The sequence below is a fragment of the Aquarana catesbeiana genome, linkage group LG05, assembly GCF_042186555.1.
Source record: "Aquarana catesbeiana isolate 2022-GZ linkage group LG05, ASM4218655v1, whole genome shotgun sequence".
NCBI classification, from domain to species: Eukaryota; Metazoa; Chordata; class Amphibia; order Anura; family Ranidae; genus Aquarana; species Aquarana catesbeiana.
The window spans coordinates 556,287,049-556,307,034 of record NC_133328.1 but is presented as its reverse complement, the minus strand read 5'-3'; the positions used below and the strand labels follow the sequence as shown (position 1 = coordinate 556,307,034).

The following is a 19,986-nucleotide window of genomic DNA, read 5'->3' as shown; positions in this document are numbered from 1 at the left end:
CATTTTTTGATCACTTTTATTTCTATTACAAGGAATGTAAACATCCCTTGTAATAGGAATAAGCATGACAGGTGCTCTTTACAGTGAGATGTGGGGTCAATAAGACCCCACATCTCACCTCTAGGCTTAGAAGCCTGAAATAAAAAACAAAAAAACGATCACCGCTTCCTACCTGAAGCGGCGCCGTTTTTTTTAATACAGAGGCTGGGCGTGACGTCATAACATCGCACCCGACCTCCGAACGATCATAGAGACTTCGGCGACCATCTGGTCCGCTGGAAATCTCTATGCTAAACATCCGGGGCCGGCGGATCCTGTGACCGACTCACAGATCGTAGCGGTACAAGCACCGGAGGGCGGCGGGAGGGGCACTATGATTGTTCTTATGGTGCGCAGATTCGCCGGCTCTAAAAGACGATATCTGGATGATGTCTGTAGCTACAGGCATCACTCAGATATCCCCGCTCAAAGCCGAGGACGTCATTTGGCGTACAGCGGGCGGGAAGTGGTTAAACACAAACTGGTTTGAATCTGATTGGTGGCTGCAAAAAACTTCTTAGTACTGACACTTTGACACATTTCTGTATATGACATAGCAAGTATCCCACAGTGGGTGCATTTTAAGATTCTCCCTTTTGCATTATAAACAAGTAAGCAATTGGGGTCCCAGATTACCAACAAAATAGAGTACAGTGCAGTGGTGCATCCTCATTGTGCACTGAGCACACAGGCCCCGACAGGGATTGTGCCCACTGCACACAATGAGGATTTGGGTTAGCAGGGGCTGCAGGTGCTCTCTGCGCCTTCCCCCTGTAGTCTCTAGCACAGCCCATTACCCCCTTCATGTTGTTGGTTGCTAGAAGCTGGCTGCCATCCGGCCGTTGGCATTCTGGTAACCAATGAAGAACTTGGCCCAGCATTGAAAGGATGATAGAATTTCCATAGCAGAAAGAACCCATCTGAAGTCTGCCTCCAGAACAGCTAATCTCCTGGCCCCCGCTCTCTGCTATGCTACAGCACTGTAATGTATGTGAAGAGGGGATTTTAATGTACTGTACATGGGACTCTGATGTGAAATTGGAGCCTCCTGATATGAAGGGGGGGCTCTGAGGTAAACAGGAGAAACCTGATGTAGATTAGGGGGCCTCTGTTGTGAACAGGGTGACTTGTGAAGTGGGAACTCTGATATGAATGGAGTATTCTGATGTGAATGGGGGTCCTTGACGTATAGGTTGTTAAGATGTCACTGCCTTGCTGCCTGGTTTCTAAGGAGGCACTGACTATTTTATGAATGTGACGGAATCGGTGACAAACCCTGGCCACATTCACCAACTTGTGACAAAAGGCTGGTTAAACTCACACCACACTGTCACTGATACACGACAATGTGACCCTTAGCCTCACCCTATGGATTTTCTAGCTTGCGGGACCACAATCAAGCAGACTGAGAGCAATTGTCACTGGGTTTGATTAACTAAACAATTAACCTATTCCTTTCCCTTTTTTTTCCCTTCACCACGGATGGAAGGAAAAAAAAAAGGTTTGATTAAACCCATCAACAAGGTGCTATTGTGTTTTGCCAGTGGGGAATGTGGGGAGCTTTCCCTGCCGGCAGAACACAACTATGGTTGCCGGCTTTGGCTGGTGGCACTAATCGCTCAGTAAAAACCTGACAGGCTGGTTGTACACAAGTCGATGCTTTCATCGAATTATGTACCACCAGGGCGCCCATACATGGACCAAAATTTGTCTGGTTCCTGCTGAACTGGCTAAATTTCGATCCATGTATGGCTAGCTTTAGACTGAAGGTTTATGAGAGCTATTAGAGTGAGACTGTAGATTATGTTCATTTCTGTCAAGGGGGTTTATGATGCTTTAATCAAAAGATTATCTGTTGGCCCTGCTTTGTTTTGATGTTATTTAACCACTTCAGCCCCAGAAAGGTTTTACCTCCTTCATGACCAGGCCATTTTTTGCGATATGGCACTGCGTTACTTTAACAAATGGGGCGGTTGTGTGATGCTGTACCCAAATAAAATTGACACTGGCAGAAAAGGGGTTAACACCAGGGGCGATTAAAAGGTTAAGTGTGTCCCTAGGGGATGCTTTCTAATTGTGTGGGGGATGGACTGACTGGGCGAACACAGATCTGTGTTCCTGCTTAGCAGAAACACAAGGTCACTGTGTTCTTCCCTGTAATATATCTGCAGTGGGCGGTCTTTAAGTAATTAACAGGGTTGGGAGGGTCTGCGGTGTCAACACAATGGACTGGTAAGGATGTTTTGGAACCCAGCTAAAAGTTTGTTATTTGTGTAGCAACATGGTCTAACAGCAGAAAGCACCGTACCTTTCAGTGTTCCTAGACATTGTTTGTTCGTGTAATAATCATTGTAACCAGTGACTTCATATTTGTGTGCCCAACAAAGTGAATTATGGGACATATAGTTCTCCTTCAGAGAGTTGCTTTGCACCCATGTACCTTGAGACTGCACATCCCAGGGATGTAACATGAAGATTGGTGGGAGTAACTATAAAAGGAGCCAAAAAAGCCCACGCGTGGTCTCTTACTCCTGGGCCTGACGCAAGATGGACCTCTCTGTGCAACAGGGAGAGAGGTCGCGGCCTACCACCCGGAGTCTTACTTCCAACCCGAGGCCTAAGGGGCCTAGCTCTGTTGTTCGCTGTTGGGCATCCTGTCGTCAACATCACCCAGATCCCCTGCCTGTCGGTGTGGGTGTGTGTGGCAAGCTTCACTTCAGAAAATCAAGACAGCGGATCCGCTACATGAATTCCTGTACAGAAGACATCGGAGCGATTTGGTTGTTGGTGAGAGGGCAAATTGCCTGATTTTTATCTATTCAGTGTCACCATTACAGAGACACTTTGCACAGACATCTTTATCCCAAGAACACTTTACTGCATTGCTTGAACATTGTGCTCAGACGCCTTTAGATCTTCACCGATAGGAATCTATTGCTTTCATCAAACCCAAATGGATTACAGTTAACAAGCTCCAACTAGCTATCGAAGAACATCAGATATGCAATGAGGAACTCTTTTGCCATTACTTGTAGGAAGGCCTCTATACTAGTCTTTGTAGACTTGCTCCTTTCATTAGGATGGCATAGGCTGAATAGATTACATCTTCATTAGAGTGCCACATAAGTAGTTAACTGAAACATCCACTAGAAGGTGAACTCTGATCAAAAAGGGAGTGCACATATATATATGTATATAATATTGTTGTAGCTGAATCATTGTTTGTGTCTTTGGGAGGAATTTGATTGCTGAGTTGATGCTGTTATCTCGACTCAGCAGATTTATTACCTCTCTCTTTGAAGTAACTTTCCCTTATTGGGTCCAAGTAAAGTATTTCAGAACCTGATTATACTGAGTTGTTTGATTTTTCCTACACAGCAGTACAAGGATGTCTGAACGCAGAGTGTCAGGTGGGTTGGAAGGTTCACTTGGTCATGGCCGTGCAGATGAGCGGGTAATTCTCAGCAGTCCCCAAGGGGGCAGTGCTACATTTGTATAAGATGAAGTTCCTAATGTAGCTATGTCCTGAAAAGGGGGATCACTGCTGCTAAAAAATAAATTTCATTGCTGACTATGAAATTCAAACAATGTGGCTGCCCTGTCTCACACCAGTTTGTGGGGTGCCCTATTGGCTTTATTAACACAATGATGTTCTTCCTTAGGGTAGGCAAAAAAGGATATTTATTGAAAAAGTTTCACTTTTTAACCACTTCAATACAGGACATTTTCACCCCCTTCCTGCCCAGGCCAATTTTCAGCTTTCATCGCTGTAACATTTTGAATGACAATTGCGCAGTCATGCAACACTGTACAAATATGACATTTTGATAATTTTTTTCCCCCACAAATGGAGCTTTCTTTTGGTGGTTTTTGATCACTTCTGTGGTTTTTATTTTATGTGCTATAAACAAAAAAAGGTGACAGTTTTGAAAAAAACACAATATTTTTTACTTTTTGCTATAATAAATATCCCATTTTTTTTTTTAGAAAAAAACTAATTTCTTTCTCAGTTTAGGCCAATATTTATTCTACATTTTTTTGGTAAAAAAAAAAAATAGCAATAAGCGTATATTGATTGGTTTGCACAAAAGTTATAGCGCCTACAAAATAGATTATTGCTTTATGGCATTTTTATTATAATTTTTTTTTTACTAGTAATGGCAGCAATCTGCAATTTTTTTTAGACTGTGACATTGCGGTGGGCAGATTGGACACTTTTGACACTATTTTGGGACCATTGACAATTATACAGTGATCAGTGCTATAAATATGCACTGATTACTGTAGAAATGTCACTGGCGTGGAAGGGGTTAAAACCAGGGGGCGATCAAGGGGTTAAATGTGTTACCTAGGGAGTGATTCTAACTGTGGTGGGATGGGACTGACTGGGGGGGGTGACCAATCGGTGTTCCTATATACTGGGAACATACGATCTGTCTCCTCTGCCCTGACAAGACATGGATCTATGTGTTTACACACACACAGATCCACGTTCCTGCTCTGTGACCAGCAATCGCCATCGCACAGCAGACATCGCGGCTGCTAGGCGCGCGTATTGGCTCCCGAGTGACGCGGCGGACCGGCACGCACATGCCACCCTAGACTGCCGGGAAGCTGAGGACGTCATATGACGCCCACTCGGGATGGCAGAGCCACTTTGCGGCCGTCATATTACAATACACAGGATGGGAAGTGCTTAATGATTGTGTTAAGTGTTGTATGTTTCTATTAGACTCAGGTTTAGAACCTACCACTGTTAAAGCAATTTGGCCACACCTATCAGTGCCAAACGGCTTTTACATGTGGTGGGCCAGGGGGGCCAACTTATGACCTTGCACACAGGCCCACTGCATTCAGAAAACACCCCGGGTGCAGTGGCATTACAGCAATACCTGGAGGAAAGTCCAAAGCACTGAACACTGAAAGAGTAGGCCATCCTGCCCAAATACATTTCAAGGTTCTACGTTAAGTTTTAACTTGAATGTACCTTTAAAGCTACAGTCCGGGCACCCAGCTAAATACAAAGTAAAACACATACAGTATATGGTGACTGGGATATGCATTTTTGTTCAGACAGTTTTGTGATCCAGAAAATTAGATCCTCAAACTCCACCACAATCAAAGTTTTGTTTGGTCAAGAAAACAACTCCAGCCTGCTGATTGGACACAGTAAAGGATCTGCAGCCACTCAGTTTATATTGAACTTGACAAAAAAAAAAGCCAAGAACACATTCATACAGCAGGACTGCTGGTTGTAAAGTTGAATGAGGGGGATTCTCCATCTGCACTGCCTAAGTTCCCATTCATAACACAGCATTTTTGCATATGTTTTTGCACCTAAACCTGCATAAGACAATGCTCAATAATCAAAATCTCATTCTTTTTCACAGAGGCTGTTCATATCTTTACACTCAGTTGCTCAATGCTTGGTGATTGGTAAGATAAGTGAGCTTTTTTAAGAGCTGTGTCAAATGTTCCTAGCCCCATAAACTTCCATGAAATCGCCTGCAAACTGTGCACCACAGACAGTTTCCTTTACTTTCCTCCTCCTCTCTTCCCACCCAGGAGCTTGCATACACATACAAAAACGCTTAAAAAAAAAAAAAAAATACACACAGACATAATATTCTGTAGATAGTGAAGAAGCCAACTAAAGAAGCGAGTTATGCATAGGTCTGCGCAGCTTATTGTATTAGGGTGCGCACCCCAAAGCTCAAACACAGAGCAACAGAGGCAGTGGCTAGGGTGCAAAGCATGTGTCCTTAACTTAAAAAAAAAAAAAATTTTAATTTTTCTTTTTATATTTTATTTTTTTTTACATTTTTTGCCTGCCCTTTTGGGGGGCTTTGGTGAAATATCAGGTTTCTACACAGACCCCTAATGTAATTTAAGACTTAGAAAGAGATTGAGGTTCGGATGGAGGCGCAGATGCTAGAACTGATGGCCCTGCAGCACAGCCAGAGGGAGGGAGAGGAAGAGAATCTGGCGGCGCTGCAGGGGTAGGAACAAGAGGATCGGTATCCGCAATAAGACAGTACAGCTGGTCCTCCTACTCAGCAGGTGCCCAGCCCCCCCTTTTGAATTAATAGGACACAGGCCTGGTACAGGAGGGCAGGCTGTACTGCCTTGTCATCGGCCCGGGTGCACAGAGTGATTAGGGTGTGCCCAGGCATATCCAGCAAACCCCCTGCACATGCCTAAGGAGTTATGTAAAGAAAAAGGTGTAGGCTTAAACTGCCTACTTTCTAGGATAAAGGGGGTAACTCTCTTCTGATCCATTCTATTTTTAGCATACAAGCTGTAAAAATGCACTAGAGAGTATAGAGATTGCACCCATTGGTTCTAAATGGTAAAATATGAAATGTTAAAGAAAAAAGCATACATCCCATTCCATAAGCTTAATAATAGCATGCAATGCCAAACTGCTGTTTCCAAAGCGAGCAAAGTCCTTTCTGGTATTAAGAGAGGTATGGACTCCTGAGAGAGATATATAATTTTGCCCCTGTACAAATCATTAGTAAGATGTCATCTGGAATATGCAGTTCAGCTTTGAGCACCGGTTCATAAAAAGGATATCGGAGAACTGGAGAAAGTGCAGAGAAGGGCAACCAAACTGATAAGAGGCATGGAGGAGCTCAGCTATGAGGAAAGATTAGAGGAATTGAATTTGTTCTCTCTCGAGAAGAGGAGAATAAAGGAGGATATGATCAACATGTATAAATACTTAAGTGGTCCATATAGTGAACTTGGTGTTGAGTTATTCACTTTAAGGTTATCGCAGAGGACAGGTGGGCACACTTTACATCTAGAGGAAAAGAGATGTAATCTCCAACTACGGAAAGGTTTCTTTACAGTAAGAGCTGTGAAAATGTGAAATAGACTCCCTCCAGAGGTGGTTCTGGCCAGCTCAGTTGATTGCTTTAAAACAGGTCTAGATTCTTTCCTAAATGTACATAATATAACTTGGTACTAACATTTATAGGTAAAGTTGATCCAGAGAAAATCTGATCGCCTCTCGGGGATCAGGAAAGATTTTTTTCCCCTGCTGTAGCAAATTGGAGCATGCTTTGCTGGGGTTTTTCACCTTCCTCTGGATCAACTGTGGGTATAGGATTGTGTATATGGGATTGTATGATTTTATTTGTTTTTTGTATTGGTTGAACTAGATGGACTTGTGTCTTTTTTCAACCTATGTAACTATTTCATTTCAATAGTATGCCCTGTTCCAAACAAACTGCACCCTGAATTCTACAACAATGGCCACATTTAATAAACCAGTTTCTTGTTTACCACTGCTGAGTCTGGCAGCCAAAACAGACTTGCGAAAATCACAAAATGTGTGTTACAATTTCTTCATAGACCTAGCACTTCAGATAAGGAAGACATATTTTTTGTTCTGAAAAAAATTCCTTTGACAAAAATTCCTGAAGGCTAGATCCCTTGTATTGACATATATTGAATTCAAGGTTTGCGGTCAGTTATCACAATGTAATTTGGCATCAAACTTACTGAAAGTAATTTTGGTGCCATTTTCAATTATAGCAAGCGTTAAAAACAAAAGCACGAATGTCTTGAATAGATGCTGATTCTGTCACTTTCTCTGTAGACTAATCAGTTGCTCTTTAGGTTCAGCACCATTGATGGCTGTCCTCACAGTCAGAAGCTAATCGGCAGTGACACATCTTATAGCTCAAAGGCTGCTGAAAAGAAAATGTATTAGAGATTTCAGGAAGCACCATAATCACGCAGAGACATTTAACTGATGGATATTACATTTCAAGTAATATTCAAGGCCTACATGTAAATTAGACAATTAAACCACACCACTTCACTTTCTAAAGGGTTCTTAAATTAATTTGCACTAGCAGTGGAAGATTATGGAGTAGAACCATTGTATACAATGTTGATGAACATTATGACATTATGTAGATGTAGTACAGCTACAGCTGAGGACCAGTTATAGCTGAATTTACATAATTAGAGCATAACATGGGGGGGGGGGGGGGGATGCAATGACACCCTTCACTTCCATCTGTTACATTTAATTTTTACCATTCACATTGTCTATTAAAGTATAATATAAAAATATATAAACCCAGTCGCTAAAATTTCATGTAAGCTTTGATATGTTAATGTAATGTGGATATTTTAAAATCTGTCGCTTTTATTAAAGCAACACCTGCTGATCCTGCCATAAAGATCCTTGTTATAGAGTGACTGCATGAGCTTCTGTCTCAGTTGTGCTCCTGTGTTGTCACCCTGTTACACAGACTTCTGAATGAGACTACTAGTAACTGTTTTAAGTAGTTATGCTCACTGTTATCATCAGGCAACTTGCCATGGCAGAAATTGGCTTTCAAGATGCTATAGGAAATTAGAACTACTGAGATACAACAGGGAAAAAAATATTTTATTTTAAAGTCAAAATCTAACTAGGGCTAAATCTACTCCCAAACCCATTCTAATGCCCCGTACACACGAGCGGAATTTCCGTCGGAAAGATCTCGGATGGTTTTTCCGACGGAATTCCGCTTAAACTTGGCTTGCATACACACGGTCAAGAACGAGGTGACATACAACACTACGATGAGCCGAGAAAATGAAGTTCAATGCTTCTGAGCATGCGTCAAATTGGTCCCGAGCATGCGTAGGAATTTTACGCATCGGAATTGGTACAGAAGATCAGAATTTCCGATCGGAACGTTCTCCGACCAAAAAATAGAGAACTTGCTCTCAATCTTTTGCTGGTGGGAATTCCGCCAGCAAAAGTCCCATGGAGCATACACACTTTCAGAATTTCCGACCAAAAGCTCACATCGGACTTTTGTTGGCGCAATTCCCGATCGTGTGTACGGGGCATTAGACTATTCTATCTACCCCGTGAAGGAAAAAATGCCTATACTTACCTATTCTGAAGTCGCCCCAATTCGGTCACATGATCAGCTTCAGTGTAATGGAGGGACAGCCGACAATAAGTAAGCCTATGGGTGACGTCATCGCACAGGCACTTGCAGCTGTTGTCAGCCATCTCTCCTATACACTGAAGCTGCTGCTGGAGAAATCATGTGACCGGACCAGAGCGACTTCAGTATAGGTAAGTATAGGGTTCTTGTTTTTTTTTTTTTTTTTTTTTTTCACAGGGTAGATAGAATAGTAGAATGATGGTGGGAGTAGGTTTAGCCTTAGTTAGATTTTGAGTGAAATTCCATTTTAAGTAACGGCAATTGTTTTTTGATACACAGTATTTTAGCCAACAAAAGGTCATTCTGTTAGGGTTTACATCCTCTTTTATGATGGAACAGCATTGTAGAACCCAGTCTTCAGTTTCTAGTAGTGCTTTTTTGAATCCCTACAACTATGTACTTTGCATGCTTAGTTTAGTTGTGAATGCACATCAGAATTAAGCCTACAACCACAACAAAGGCTCTTGTTGCACACCAAATTGTTATTATTACAAGCATTTATACAGCGACAATAATTTACGCACGGCTTTACAAACTGTACATTCACATATATCCCTGCCTCAAGGAGCTAAGGTCCCGACCTCACTTGCATACATACATGCACATACATACTAGGGCCACTTTAAAAAGGAGCCAATTAACCTACCAGCATTTCTTTTCCGTTTGGGAGGAAACCGGAGTACCTGGAGGAAACTCACACAATCACAGGAAGAACATGCAAACTCCATGCAGGTGGAGTTCCGAACAGAATTCAAGCTGAGGACCCCAGTTCTGCAAGGCAAAAGTGCTAATCATGACCAAAAAGCTCCTAAAGATAGAATTAGAAGCACCAGAAGTTTGAAAATCTGAATGCCATGAGATAATGTATATTGTGTAAGTCAGGGTAGATATGAAGTGTGGGGGATAGAGGAAGCCAAAAGGCTATAATGGTAGCCTGGGGGTTATCAACCCAAATGTACATTAATAAGACAATATAAAAAGAAAGAACTGGGGCTGTCAAGGATAATATAAATATATATATATATATATATACAGTATATATACATCCAACGCTTTGATATCCAAGGGTTAAGCGTCTATTGATTTGATTTCATTGTACTCTTTTATACAATTTTGTTACAGATCTTTGGTGATTTTGTAATAAAAGATGTGAATTTTACAGCTTTTGATATACTCATGGCAGCTCTGTTTGTTTTTTTTATATTTCCATATTGTGTAAGGGCAAAGCATTTTCCAGGAGGAGATGAAAGAAAAATATTGATTAAACATACCTGTACAAAGATGATATTGGTCTTTTACTTCCCAGCTTTGGTCTGTAGGGTTTTGGTTCACCTGCCATGTTGATATCTGTAATAAAGAACAAATCCATTAAAACTGGGCAACAATCTACTTTTACTTATTTGTATAGTGCTGAAATGTATTTCTAGACCAGAAAAAATATAACCTTGATGCTGATCATGCCCCTGGCAGAACTCAAACCAAGGAACCACCCTTACAAAATGTGCTACCTTCTCAGCCACCATGCTGCCCTACTATTGTCAGAGAAAAAAGCTGCAATATATGTGTTTTTCCTTTAATAATCTTAGCTTACTGTACTTTTGTACTAATAGATTTTTGCTATTTACTGAGCTCCGTTCTGCCATCTTTTCCTAGATTACTCAACAACATTGAACGCATCTTCATTAAATAAAAACCTACAAACACCAAGCACCAGGATTTCAATAATGGCAACGTGAATCACTAATCCCAAATGCACTTAGTACATACGCCTGCTGAGAACTGACGTGTTTGTTATATGCAGACTGACAGGTTAAATTGCTGTTTGTAGCAGCAGGGATGTAACTACAGATCATGTGGCCCCATAGCAAAATTTTAACGGGGCACCCCACTGACCTCCATACTGTAACTGATAACATAAAGTATGTCTAAATCTAGGACAGGTGGCAGTACAGTACTAGAGACTACTTTTTGGACTAGCGAATCAGCTGAACCTGGGTTCAGTTTAAGGCAGGTTCAGCAAACAGAATCCCAAACCTACTGAAGTCAAAAAACAAATTTTAAAAACAGCAATGCCCATTTTCTAGGCTAATAGGCAAGGCGTTGTCAAACAAATGGCATGAGGGGGTGGGTGTTGCCCTGGGGAACCGAAGCAAAAAAAGTTTGAAAAAAAAAAAAAATTTGGTGAAGAGCAGCGATTTTAGTAATGCTTAATGTGAAAACTAGACCAGAGAAAATGCTAGCTCAATGGAAATCATGCGCTTGGCAGAACTCGACCGAAGAATCCACCATTGCAAAAAGTCCTTAGCCACCATGCTATCCTACTATTGCCTAGAAAGAAACTACGGTCGGTTACTTTTCCCCAAATAATCTTAGCTTACTGTATTTTTGTACAGATATAAAAATATTTTTGTTAGTTTACTCAACAACATTGAATACATTGTTTTTGGTCTTAAAGTTTAACTAAATCCAAAACACAGTTATTTATTTCCATCTTTGTCCCCTTTGGATAGCTTTTCCTCCACTTCTTGTCCCAGAGATACAACAGGAAATCTCTTGAAATTGAGAAAAAATGCCAGTTCTCACTGGAAGAGGTGTCCCCCTTAGAATATTTCCCCTCTATACCTGCTCAAGTGATAGCGTTTTCATTTCCTCCCAGCCTCCTAAGAGCATCTAAATTCTGGGGGGAAGGGGTGTAGGGGGCAAAGGCAGGCTTTCCAGTCCTGCGACCAGAAGTTTTCAGTCGCAAGTATACATTGGAGCTACAGCTTAGTTACGATGCTAAGAGCATGCTCACTTAGACACAGGTCCATAAGTGTGGAAGCTGGGGAAGGGGGAATGGTTTAACAGGATAAATATAGACAGTTAAGCCCCGTACACACAGGCCGAATGTCGGGAGACATCGGCCAGTAAAAAACAAATGGCTGACATTTGGCCTGTGTGTATGCCACACTGTCAGACAGAAGCCTGCTTCTGTCAGACAAGCATGCTGGAAAACCAGCAGCCCATCGACTCCCGATCAGTGCTCTCAACCAAAGACAGAGTGTTCTGGCAGGTGGGCCATCCCCCTGTCAGAGCTCAATAGCTCAGCAGCGGAGATCGTTCTACTAAATTCCCATAGTTAGTACAGCTGCTCCAACCAGAGCTAACAGTTTTTTTTCATTCAACTTGCTAGGTTGAACTCAAAAAAAATCTCAGAGTGTGTACCAGGCTTTAGAAGAATTTATCAAAACTGGAGCAGTCAGAATTTGGAGTTTCTGTGTATGGCAACCAATCAGATTCTATCTTTAATTTTCAAAGCTTAATTGAACAAGCTGAAGACAGAAGCTTAACAAAAATTCACCGCTCTAAGGCAATGACCTCTCTTCGCATCAGCTGTCTCTGGTTTAAGATGGGTGTCGACACTATTTGCAGTAGTAACTTGAAAACAAAAAGTATGATGGACAGCATAATCAAGACAAATGCACAAATGCTCTAGTGCATTTGTCTTGATTATTCTGATGCATATGTATATATATACCAGTATGTATATGTAACTCTTTAGCTATGACTAAACACCTATTGGTGTGAAACGTATCAGAAATACGTGTTAGTACATGTGTACGTAGATGTTTTGGACCTCTGTCTTTTTTATGAAATAAAAGGTGAACTTTTTGGAGTGCGGCTGTCCAGCATACTTTTTGTTTTCAAACGAAGATAGAAGCTTATTGGTTGCCATGCACAACTCCTCCAGATTCTAGCTGCTTCAATTTTGATAAATTTTCCCCAATGAATCTCCCCAATACCAGACAGTATTTGCGTCTGACATGGGGTTTTCAACACCTCACCACTCCACCCAAAACGAGAAAAAAAAGTTTGGGCTTTATTATAGATTTGGAACTTTAGAATGGAGAGTGGCGGCAGCTTTTGCCATAATGTGCAAGCATTTTTGATTTCGTTCCGTTATAAAAATAATGGCAGTGTCCTAAAAAAGAGTTTGCTGTACAATGAGAAGTTATTAATGAAACACTAAAGTACTTTTAATGTTTCAGCCAGATACCAGTTTGCAAGTACCATGATTTCAATAATGACACCTGTGAATCACTAGAATCCCAAATGCACTTAGCACATACACCTGCTGAGAACTGACGAGTTTGCTATATTCTGACTGACAGCTTAAGTTGTTGCTACTAGCTGCAGGGCCGTAACTACAGATCAAGGGCCCCATAGCAACATTTTGATGGGGCCCCCTGGGGACCTACCTACTGTTATTAAGTAGGTATGAATTTAAGACAGATAGCAGTAGAAATGTCAGCTGATGTGGACAGGTTAGAGGAGGGCATTAATGCTGGAAGTTAACTTTTAACATTAGTTAGTTTAACAGCTAACTTCTCAGTAGCTCACCAGTCTTTTTTAACATCTCCAATCTCAAGCCTTCAGTGTAAATCCTCCCACCCCTTCTGCAGTATGTCCGTGGTGAAAGAGCTGGTCTGGTAGCCAGCTAAAAAAAAATTAATTGTCGTAATAGATTATATCATGACATAATTTTTAGCACACATTTCCTATATAAGTAAGACTGAAAATGTGATTCTTTAACAGCATGACGAAGACTGCATTAGGCATAAAGGGTTAATGTCAGTGTTGGACTGGATAACCAGAAGCTCTAAGGGCAATAAACCTACACTACTAAGATAGCTAAGTACATTTTCCCTACTGCACTGCCAGCAAAGGGGATCTGTGACTAGCAACATAAATTCTGAAGTCTCCTCCTATGCACCCCAAATCATCTTGTAGGCAGGTGCAGATTTCCCTCCATCCAATAGGTGGCCATTTTTTACAGATGTGGTGGAGTCCGTTAGGGGACTTGTCTACTCATGGACTCATTAGTTGCCAGAGAAAGGTCAACTGTCTGGTTGGACCATCTCAAGATCTCCGAAAGCCATCTTGGTGTATAATAGGGTACCCACATCATTCGGGCCCACCTGGAGCGAGTGGTAGATCAGGGACAGTGACCCTGCTGGTGAGGGTGCATTGCGCAGGGAGAGGTTCCTGGCGGTCAGGAACAATAAAATGCAAAACACCAACAAGAGAGGGGAGCACTGACCTAGCACATTAGCAAAATAAATTTTATTTGAACATAAAATAACCATTGTTATACTCACAAATGCATTATTAAGGTACTCATGTCTAAGCAAGTGGAACCAGTCTCCTTCAGAACCACTGCATTCTACCAATATGGGAAGAACAGGAGGCAGCTGTAGTTTACTGATGCATTTCAAGGGTGAACCCCCTTCCTCAGAGCCAAGATAGTGCACTAGGTGGGTAGGCTCTGCAGACTGAGTCTCCAGTACCTCACCCCATCCAAGTTATAACCCCTAAATAAACACATAAAAAAACAAAACAAGCTTAAGGACTGGTTTTCTGACTTTGTGTGCCTTATAAAAATGCATGTTGCCTGGCTGTCATGTTAAGGGGACCCAGAAATCCAGCGACCCTTTAGGGGGTAGCGCTACATTCAGACTCACTTCTATCAATGAGCTATGAAATGGTAAGAAGTCTGACCTGAAGTACATCAAAATCTTTGCAAGCAAACATGTGTGGGTTCTTAAAGAAAAGAGTACAAAATGGGAACTTTGTGATGAGGAAGGTATATTTGTTAACTACAGTGAGTCCCAAAAGAGTTACAGAATTTTGTATCTAGACAACAATAAAATAAAAAAGGGTAATTATTATTGACACAGCTATGTGAAGTGATACAGTCAGCACAGCACTATTTGGACATTTAGCCCACATTCACACTGCAGGCAGGTTTGAAATCCTGCGAGTTCAGCTGAACGATTTGACAGACATTTGTGCGCGTTCATGCACAGATGTCTATTGAAATTGCCCCCAAAGTCACCAAAACTAGTGCAGAAATTACTTTTTTGGTTCGGACAGTGCCATTGCCGGCAACAGGCTCTGGTTTGGCATGCGATTTGACATGTCAAGTTGCATGCCAAATCGGCCCCATGTGAACGTGGGCTTAGTCGCACCAGTACTGCAAGAAAAGGAACAGAACATCAAAAACTACCTGTTCATGAGAAGCAAACATGGATTAAAGCATCAGATGGAGACATCTGTAAACCAGCTCCAAACCAGAATGCAAAAGTGTAAATCACACCAATGGAGCCAGCTTACCTAAATTTGAAAGGAGAAGATCTACTCAACAATGGCCAGCACAGACAAGCAGTGGAATTAATTTTATACATTGCAACCACTGCCAAAGACAAAGCTTAAAGAACTTTGAAAGAAGATGGAACCTAAGTTGGCCATACATGTAGTAAAGTCAATTATATGAACAGAACTACACTTGCCTGTATGAGATCAATGGAGAGAGTAACTGTGTTACAAACTGACAGATTTCTGAGTGGGGTGTAAACAGAGAGAAGGAATATGAGCAGTTATTTATTAATACCCTTAGGGGACCACAGGGACTTTGGAAGTGGTGTGTATTGTGCAATTTAGTGGGTTTCCTTGGTTTAGGAGTTTGCTGAAAAACCCAGAGCTCAGAAGCTTGAAAAAGGTGGTTAGTGGCCAACCGCAGAGCAAATGACATCAGGAAGAGTTTTAACTCATGCACATGCAACGATGTCTCTGTTGGCTACTCTCATCTACCAGTTTCGGAGATCCACAATCCCCATCCTCTGTATGTAACCGGCCTGCGTATCTGGTCCTCTATGTAACAGCTCCATTGTTAACGCCCGTGTTGCTTTTCTATTAACTCTTATAGTGTGAGATAGTGGAGATAATTTGCAGTGTTTTTAATGATCTCTCATTCGATGTAATGTTTCCTTTCATTCACCGTAATAATATGAGAAGTAGTGGGGGTGGGACTGCTAAAAATCATATCTGCAGCAGCTTTCTGACAAGTGCTGGATTTGCATTATCTTCACATGCACACATATTTTCTATGTTGAAATTGCCTGACAAGCTCCTGGAATGGAAACTCTTTCCACCCCCAGGCCCCAAAGCAGGCATGTAGACAACAGTGATAATTGTTATGCCACTGGTAAGTACCACTCTTATGGATGGGTAGACTTGCTATTACGTAACAAAATCTGCTAACCACAAACAGTGGAAAAAACCCAAATCCAACCAGGCTAACAGGGTATAATAAAAACTATCCTGCTGGTAATTTTTCATAGTTTTCTGATGGTCTACTGTGCTGGTTCCCTTTTATTCATACTCTTGTTATTGGCATAAATATATTGGGTAAAGTGGACCCATCTTCTAGATTCTCTCTTAACATTATCAGTATATTACGTGTCATTATTATAAAAAAAAAAAAAATAATTCCCAGCTTCCAATCTGGGAGCCAAAATCACATGGGGCTTGTCTTACTGAGAGGTAATACACAAGAGCAAGGATAAATCAATATGAAGATGATGATCGACATGCTTCTGTTGCTGGTTCTCATGAAGGTGTGTAGAGGTTTGCATTGGTACACCCACTGAATTAATTCTTCAAACTTATTTGCTAATGTATACACTCATGTTAAATGCATATGTTGCAGTCCCCATTGGAAGAGAGCATTGAACATTGGGATAATGTTGTTTTTTTTTTTTTTTTTATGCAAATAGGGTGGACAAAGTAATCTGTGTGTTCAGAAATAAATGTAAAATGAATATATAATTGCTCACTAAGGTAGGAAAGACACATGTGACAAAGCAGCAGCTCCAATTAACTCATACTTCATGCTTTCATGACCCATACACCAGGCTCTCACAGAAAATAAAGCAGCATAAGAATGGGTATTCATCATTAAAATGTAAATTTGCATGCAACAATGAATAATATCCCGTACGAGTGTGCCATGGCCAAATCCTGCATGTATACACTATAGCCTTTTTTGGTGTTTTTTTTTTTTTTTTTTTACCATTTTTATTGTAGGTACACCATTGCTAAAGCATGTGCTGCTGAGAAAACATATGTTAGTGAATTAGCCACACATGGGGTAGCTGAATTATTACAATAGCATCATTATCATAAGTTTCTAAATTACTTTCACTTGCTTACATACAGTTAGTGTCTGATGCTTATGTAGTAAAAAATTGTAAGAGTTTTTTTTTTTTTACATTAGGGTTTAAAAAAAAAACCTGTTGCACGCTAGCTGCCAGTTTGTCATACTGATCCATAGGTGGCAATGCTTTCTGTAATCCTGAGTTGGAGCAAGCAGGCATAATGGCAAAGTCACAGAGAAGTCAAAGGCCGAGGTTAGTGACTTTGAGCTACTGATTAATCATAAGAGCCAGGTAGCTTCAGAATAGCAGGTCATCAGTTTCAGGGTCCATATTCCTCAGTTCAGGAATATGAAATACTTCCAACGTGCGTGCAGATACATCCACCGCACGCCAAGATACTCAAAGTGGTTTAAGAGTTTTGAGTTCCCAGTGTTCCTCTTTACATCATAGTACAGGGATCACCGCTGGAGAATCAGAGGACAGGGACCCCTGGCAGGTGACTTGGCAGAGCTCCTTTCCCATCCCAGCACTGTATACATCCCCCCCCCCCCACACACACACACACACACACACTACACAGGGCTGAAATCACATTCCTTTACACACAGTCTGTCAGTCTTCACAGGGTGTATCTGGCTTTTATGTTGCCGTTCTGACCTGTGAAATTCTCTGGTCGGAACAGCAGTGTAGTTGCAGTAGGCAGATACATCCTGTGCAGATCATGACTAACTGGCTGTGCTGTAAAGGAACGTGATTTCAGCCCTGTGGAGGAGGAACAGTATAGAGTGCTGTAATGGGAAAGGAGCTCAGCAGCTGGGCATAGCATGCAGGGTGGAGGAGTGGTCAGGGGGCTTGAGCGGGGGCAACTTAGATCTGGGAGGGCAAAGCCATGTGACACAAAATCTGGAGCCTGCAGCCCTTCAGCCCCCCCCCCCCCGGAGGGGCTAAGGGATTTGTTTTAGCAATTTCTGAAGGTTTCTCTCTCAGTGTTGGGGGAAGGTCACCTCCCAGAGGTTTGTGTCTTTTCCCCAGTTGTCAGGGAAGTGGAGTAAGTAGACATCCTGGGTGGGGGGGTACAGAGAATCCCAGCTGGTGACTAGGAGACACTGCGCAGTGTCATACCTCACCAGTGACATCGGTCCCATCGTGGCTACAGAATGGCACTCTTCTCCTCTTGCCTCGCTGAGCTTGGTTACCATTTCATGTTGCCAGCACACAGCACAGACACTTCCCCATCCTGGGCTTTTCTCACCTCATGCTCCTCTCCATTCAGGAAATGACTCACAGCTTCTCCCCAGCCAATGGGGAGAGGATGTGGACTGTGGAAGGCAAAGTAGAAGCCCAGTATTGGAGCATGGTTGTGGGGCCCTAGGGCAGATTGGAGCTGGATTTTGTGGAAGATATGATAATATCACATCGAGGCTGCCAGGGCCCCCTGGAGCTAGGGGTGGAGTTGCAATTGTGACCCCTGCAAACCCTTATGCTACGCCCATGGTTAAAGGTTTTGTTGTTATATAAACCCCATTACTTTTTGGCATGTCCCATCACTCCTTGGGTGTATAGTGAAACACTAGAGTAAAACTACTTCATTTTTACAGCAGCCCTAATCCCTAATGGGGCTAAAATGACCACATCATGGCCGGAAGTGACCTCACCAGAAATGCCCCTCGGGTCACACTGGAGCCCTTTTTTAAAGGACTCAGTTTAGGTGATCAATTCACCCTGAAGGAACCCACCAAGCAAGTGGGTAATACGCGTCGGTGTTCTCGCCCATGCATGCCCACCATCTGTAGCCTGCCGGTGCTCTTTGCCATGTCTTAGCCCCCTCACATCCTGCAAACCGGAAGCCCACCTGAAACCAGAACTGCACGGCCTGGACGGCCCTCTGTCGGTTCGCTGTGGATTATTCCTTAGCCAGCAACCATCTCCTGGGCAAGTTCGGTGAACAGGGGATATGGCAACAGAGGATCATGGTGAATTGTGATGACACAGTAGCGAATGACCAATCTATTTCCTCCCAAACTGTGAGTCTCCCCAGGTGGGGTGTGCAGCAAAAAGTGAGATCTTCTGCCTATGTGTAATTATATGGTTGCACTACTATATACACATAGGTGATGACCCATACCACCACCCATCTGTTATAAACTGCTTCACTATCTAGGAACTTTTTAGTTTGGTCTTTCCTTCACTGCTACTGAACTGACCTAGTTGAAACCATGCTGAACTGGTTTACAGTACAGGTGGCTTACTGGATCTTATTTGGATAATACCACAACTTTGTTCCGTAACCTACCCTGACTATATTCTTTGATCTATAGACATCATTATTCTTGTGATTTCCAGATCAGTACCTGAGTTATTTCCTAGCCTCCAGCTTAGAATCACCTCCTTCCAAGTGGAATTTTCTGCTTGTTTACTATGTCATTATCTCTATTTGTAACTGCCACTGTCTAATTCACATGCATTTTGATTTAGAACACAGAGAGCCTGGAGGTCCTCAAGTAAGCACAAGATTGGTACACAGTGCGTGCTACTGAGGTTTCCCAGGACCCTCTCAGTCCTATCACTATACCCTACTGTTCACCTTTAATTGCGTGAGGCGTGGCTGAACCCATGGGCATGCGTTTTTAAACTTGGCAACTTTGTCATTTTTAATTATCTTTTGCAATTACCTATTGTCTATGCCTTTCTTTATTTATATTTTTGAATTAAGATTTAATTAGGAATATACTGCTATTACTTCCCTTTTATATTCCAGAGTCAATGACAACTTTTGGGTTCTCCTTTCTCCAACCCTCCATTTTTTTTGGTATAGTGAAGAAACAATGACATTTGAGTCAAACCATTTTAAAAGCCCAGTGCAAATCTTCCCAGGCTCCAGCAATAGGCCACCTCCATATATTGGAACTGTGGTAATACACTAATAAAAAAAGAAAACGTTAATCTCTGGTACAAAGTGTAATAGCAATGGCCTCCAATCCCAACTCTCACTCTCAGAGAGAAGCTGT

The 19,986-nt window shown here is 42.0% G+C and overlaps 1 protein-coding gene across 2 annotated transcripts in view; it reads right to left on the bottom strand.

Moving 5' to 3' along the window:
• Positions 1–19,986, bottom strand: part of RALYL (RALY RNA binding protein like) — a 1,862,755-nt gene that overhangs the window by 253,793 nt on the left and 1,588,976 nt on the right. For both annotated transcript variants that reach the window (XM_073631886.1, XM_073631887.1), the window contains one exon: positions 10,274–10,349. In XM_073631886.1, coding sequence (XP_073487987.1) covers positions 10,274–10,349 — 76 coding nt within the window. The remainder of the gene's footprint in view (positions 1–10,273; positions 10,350–19,986) is intronic.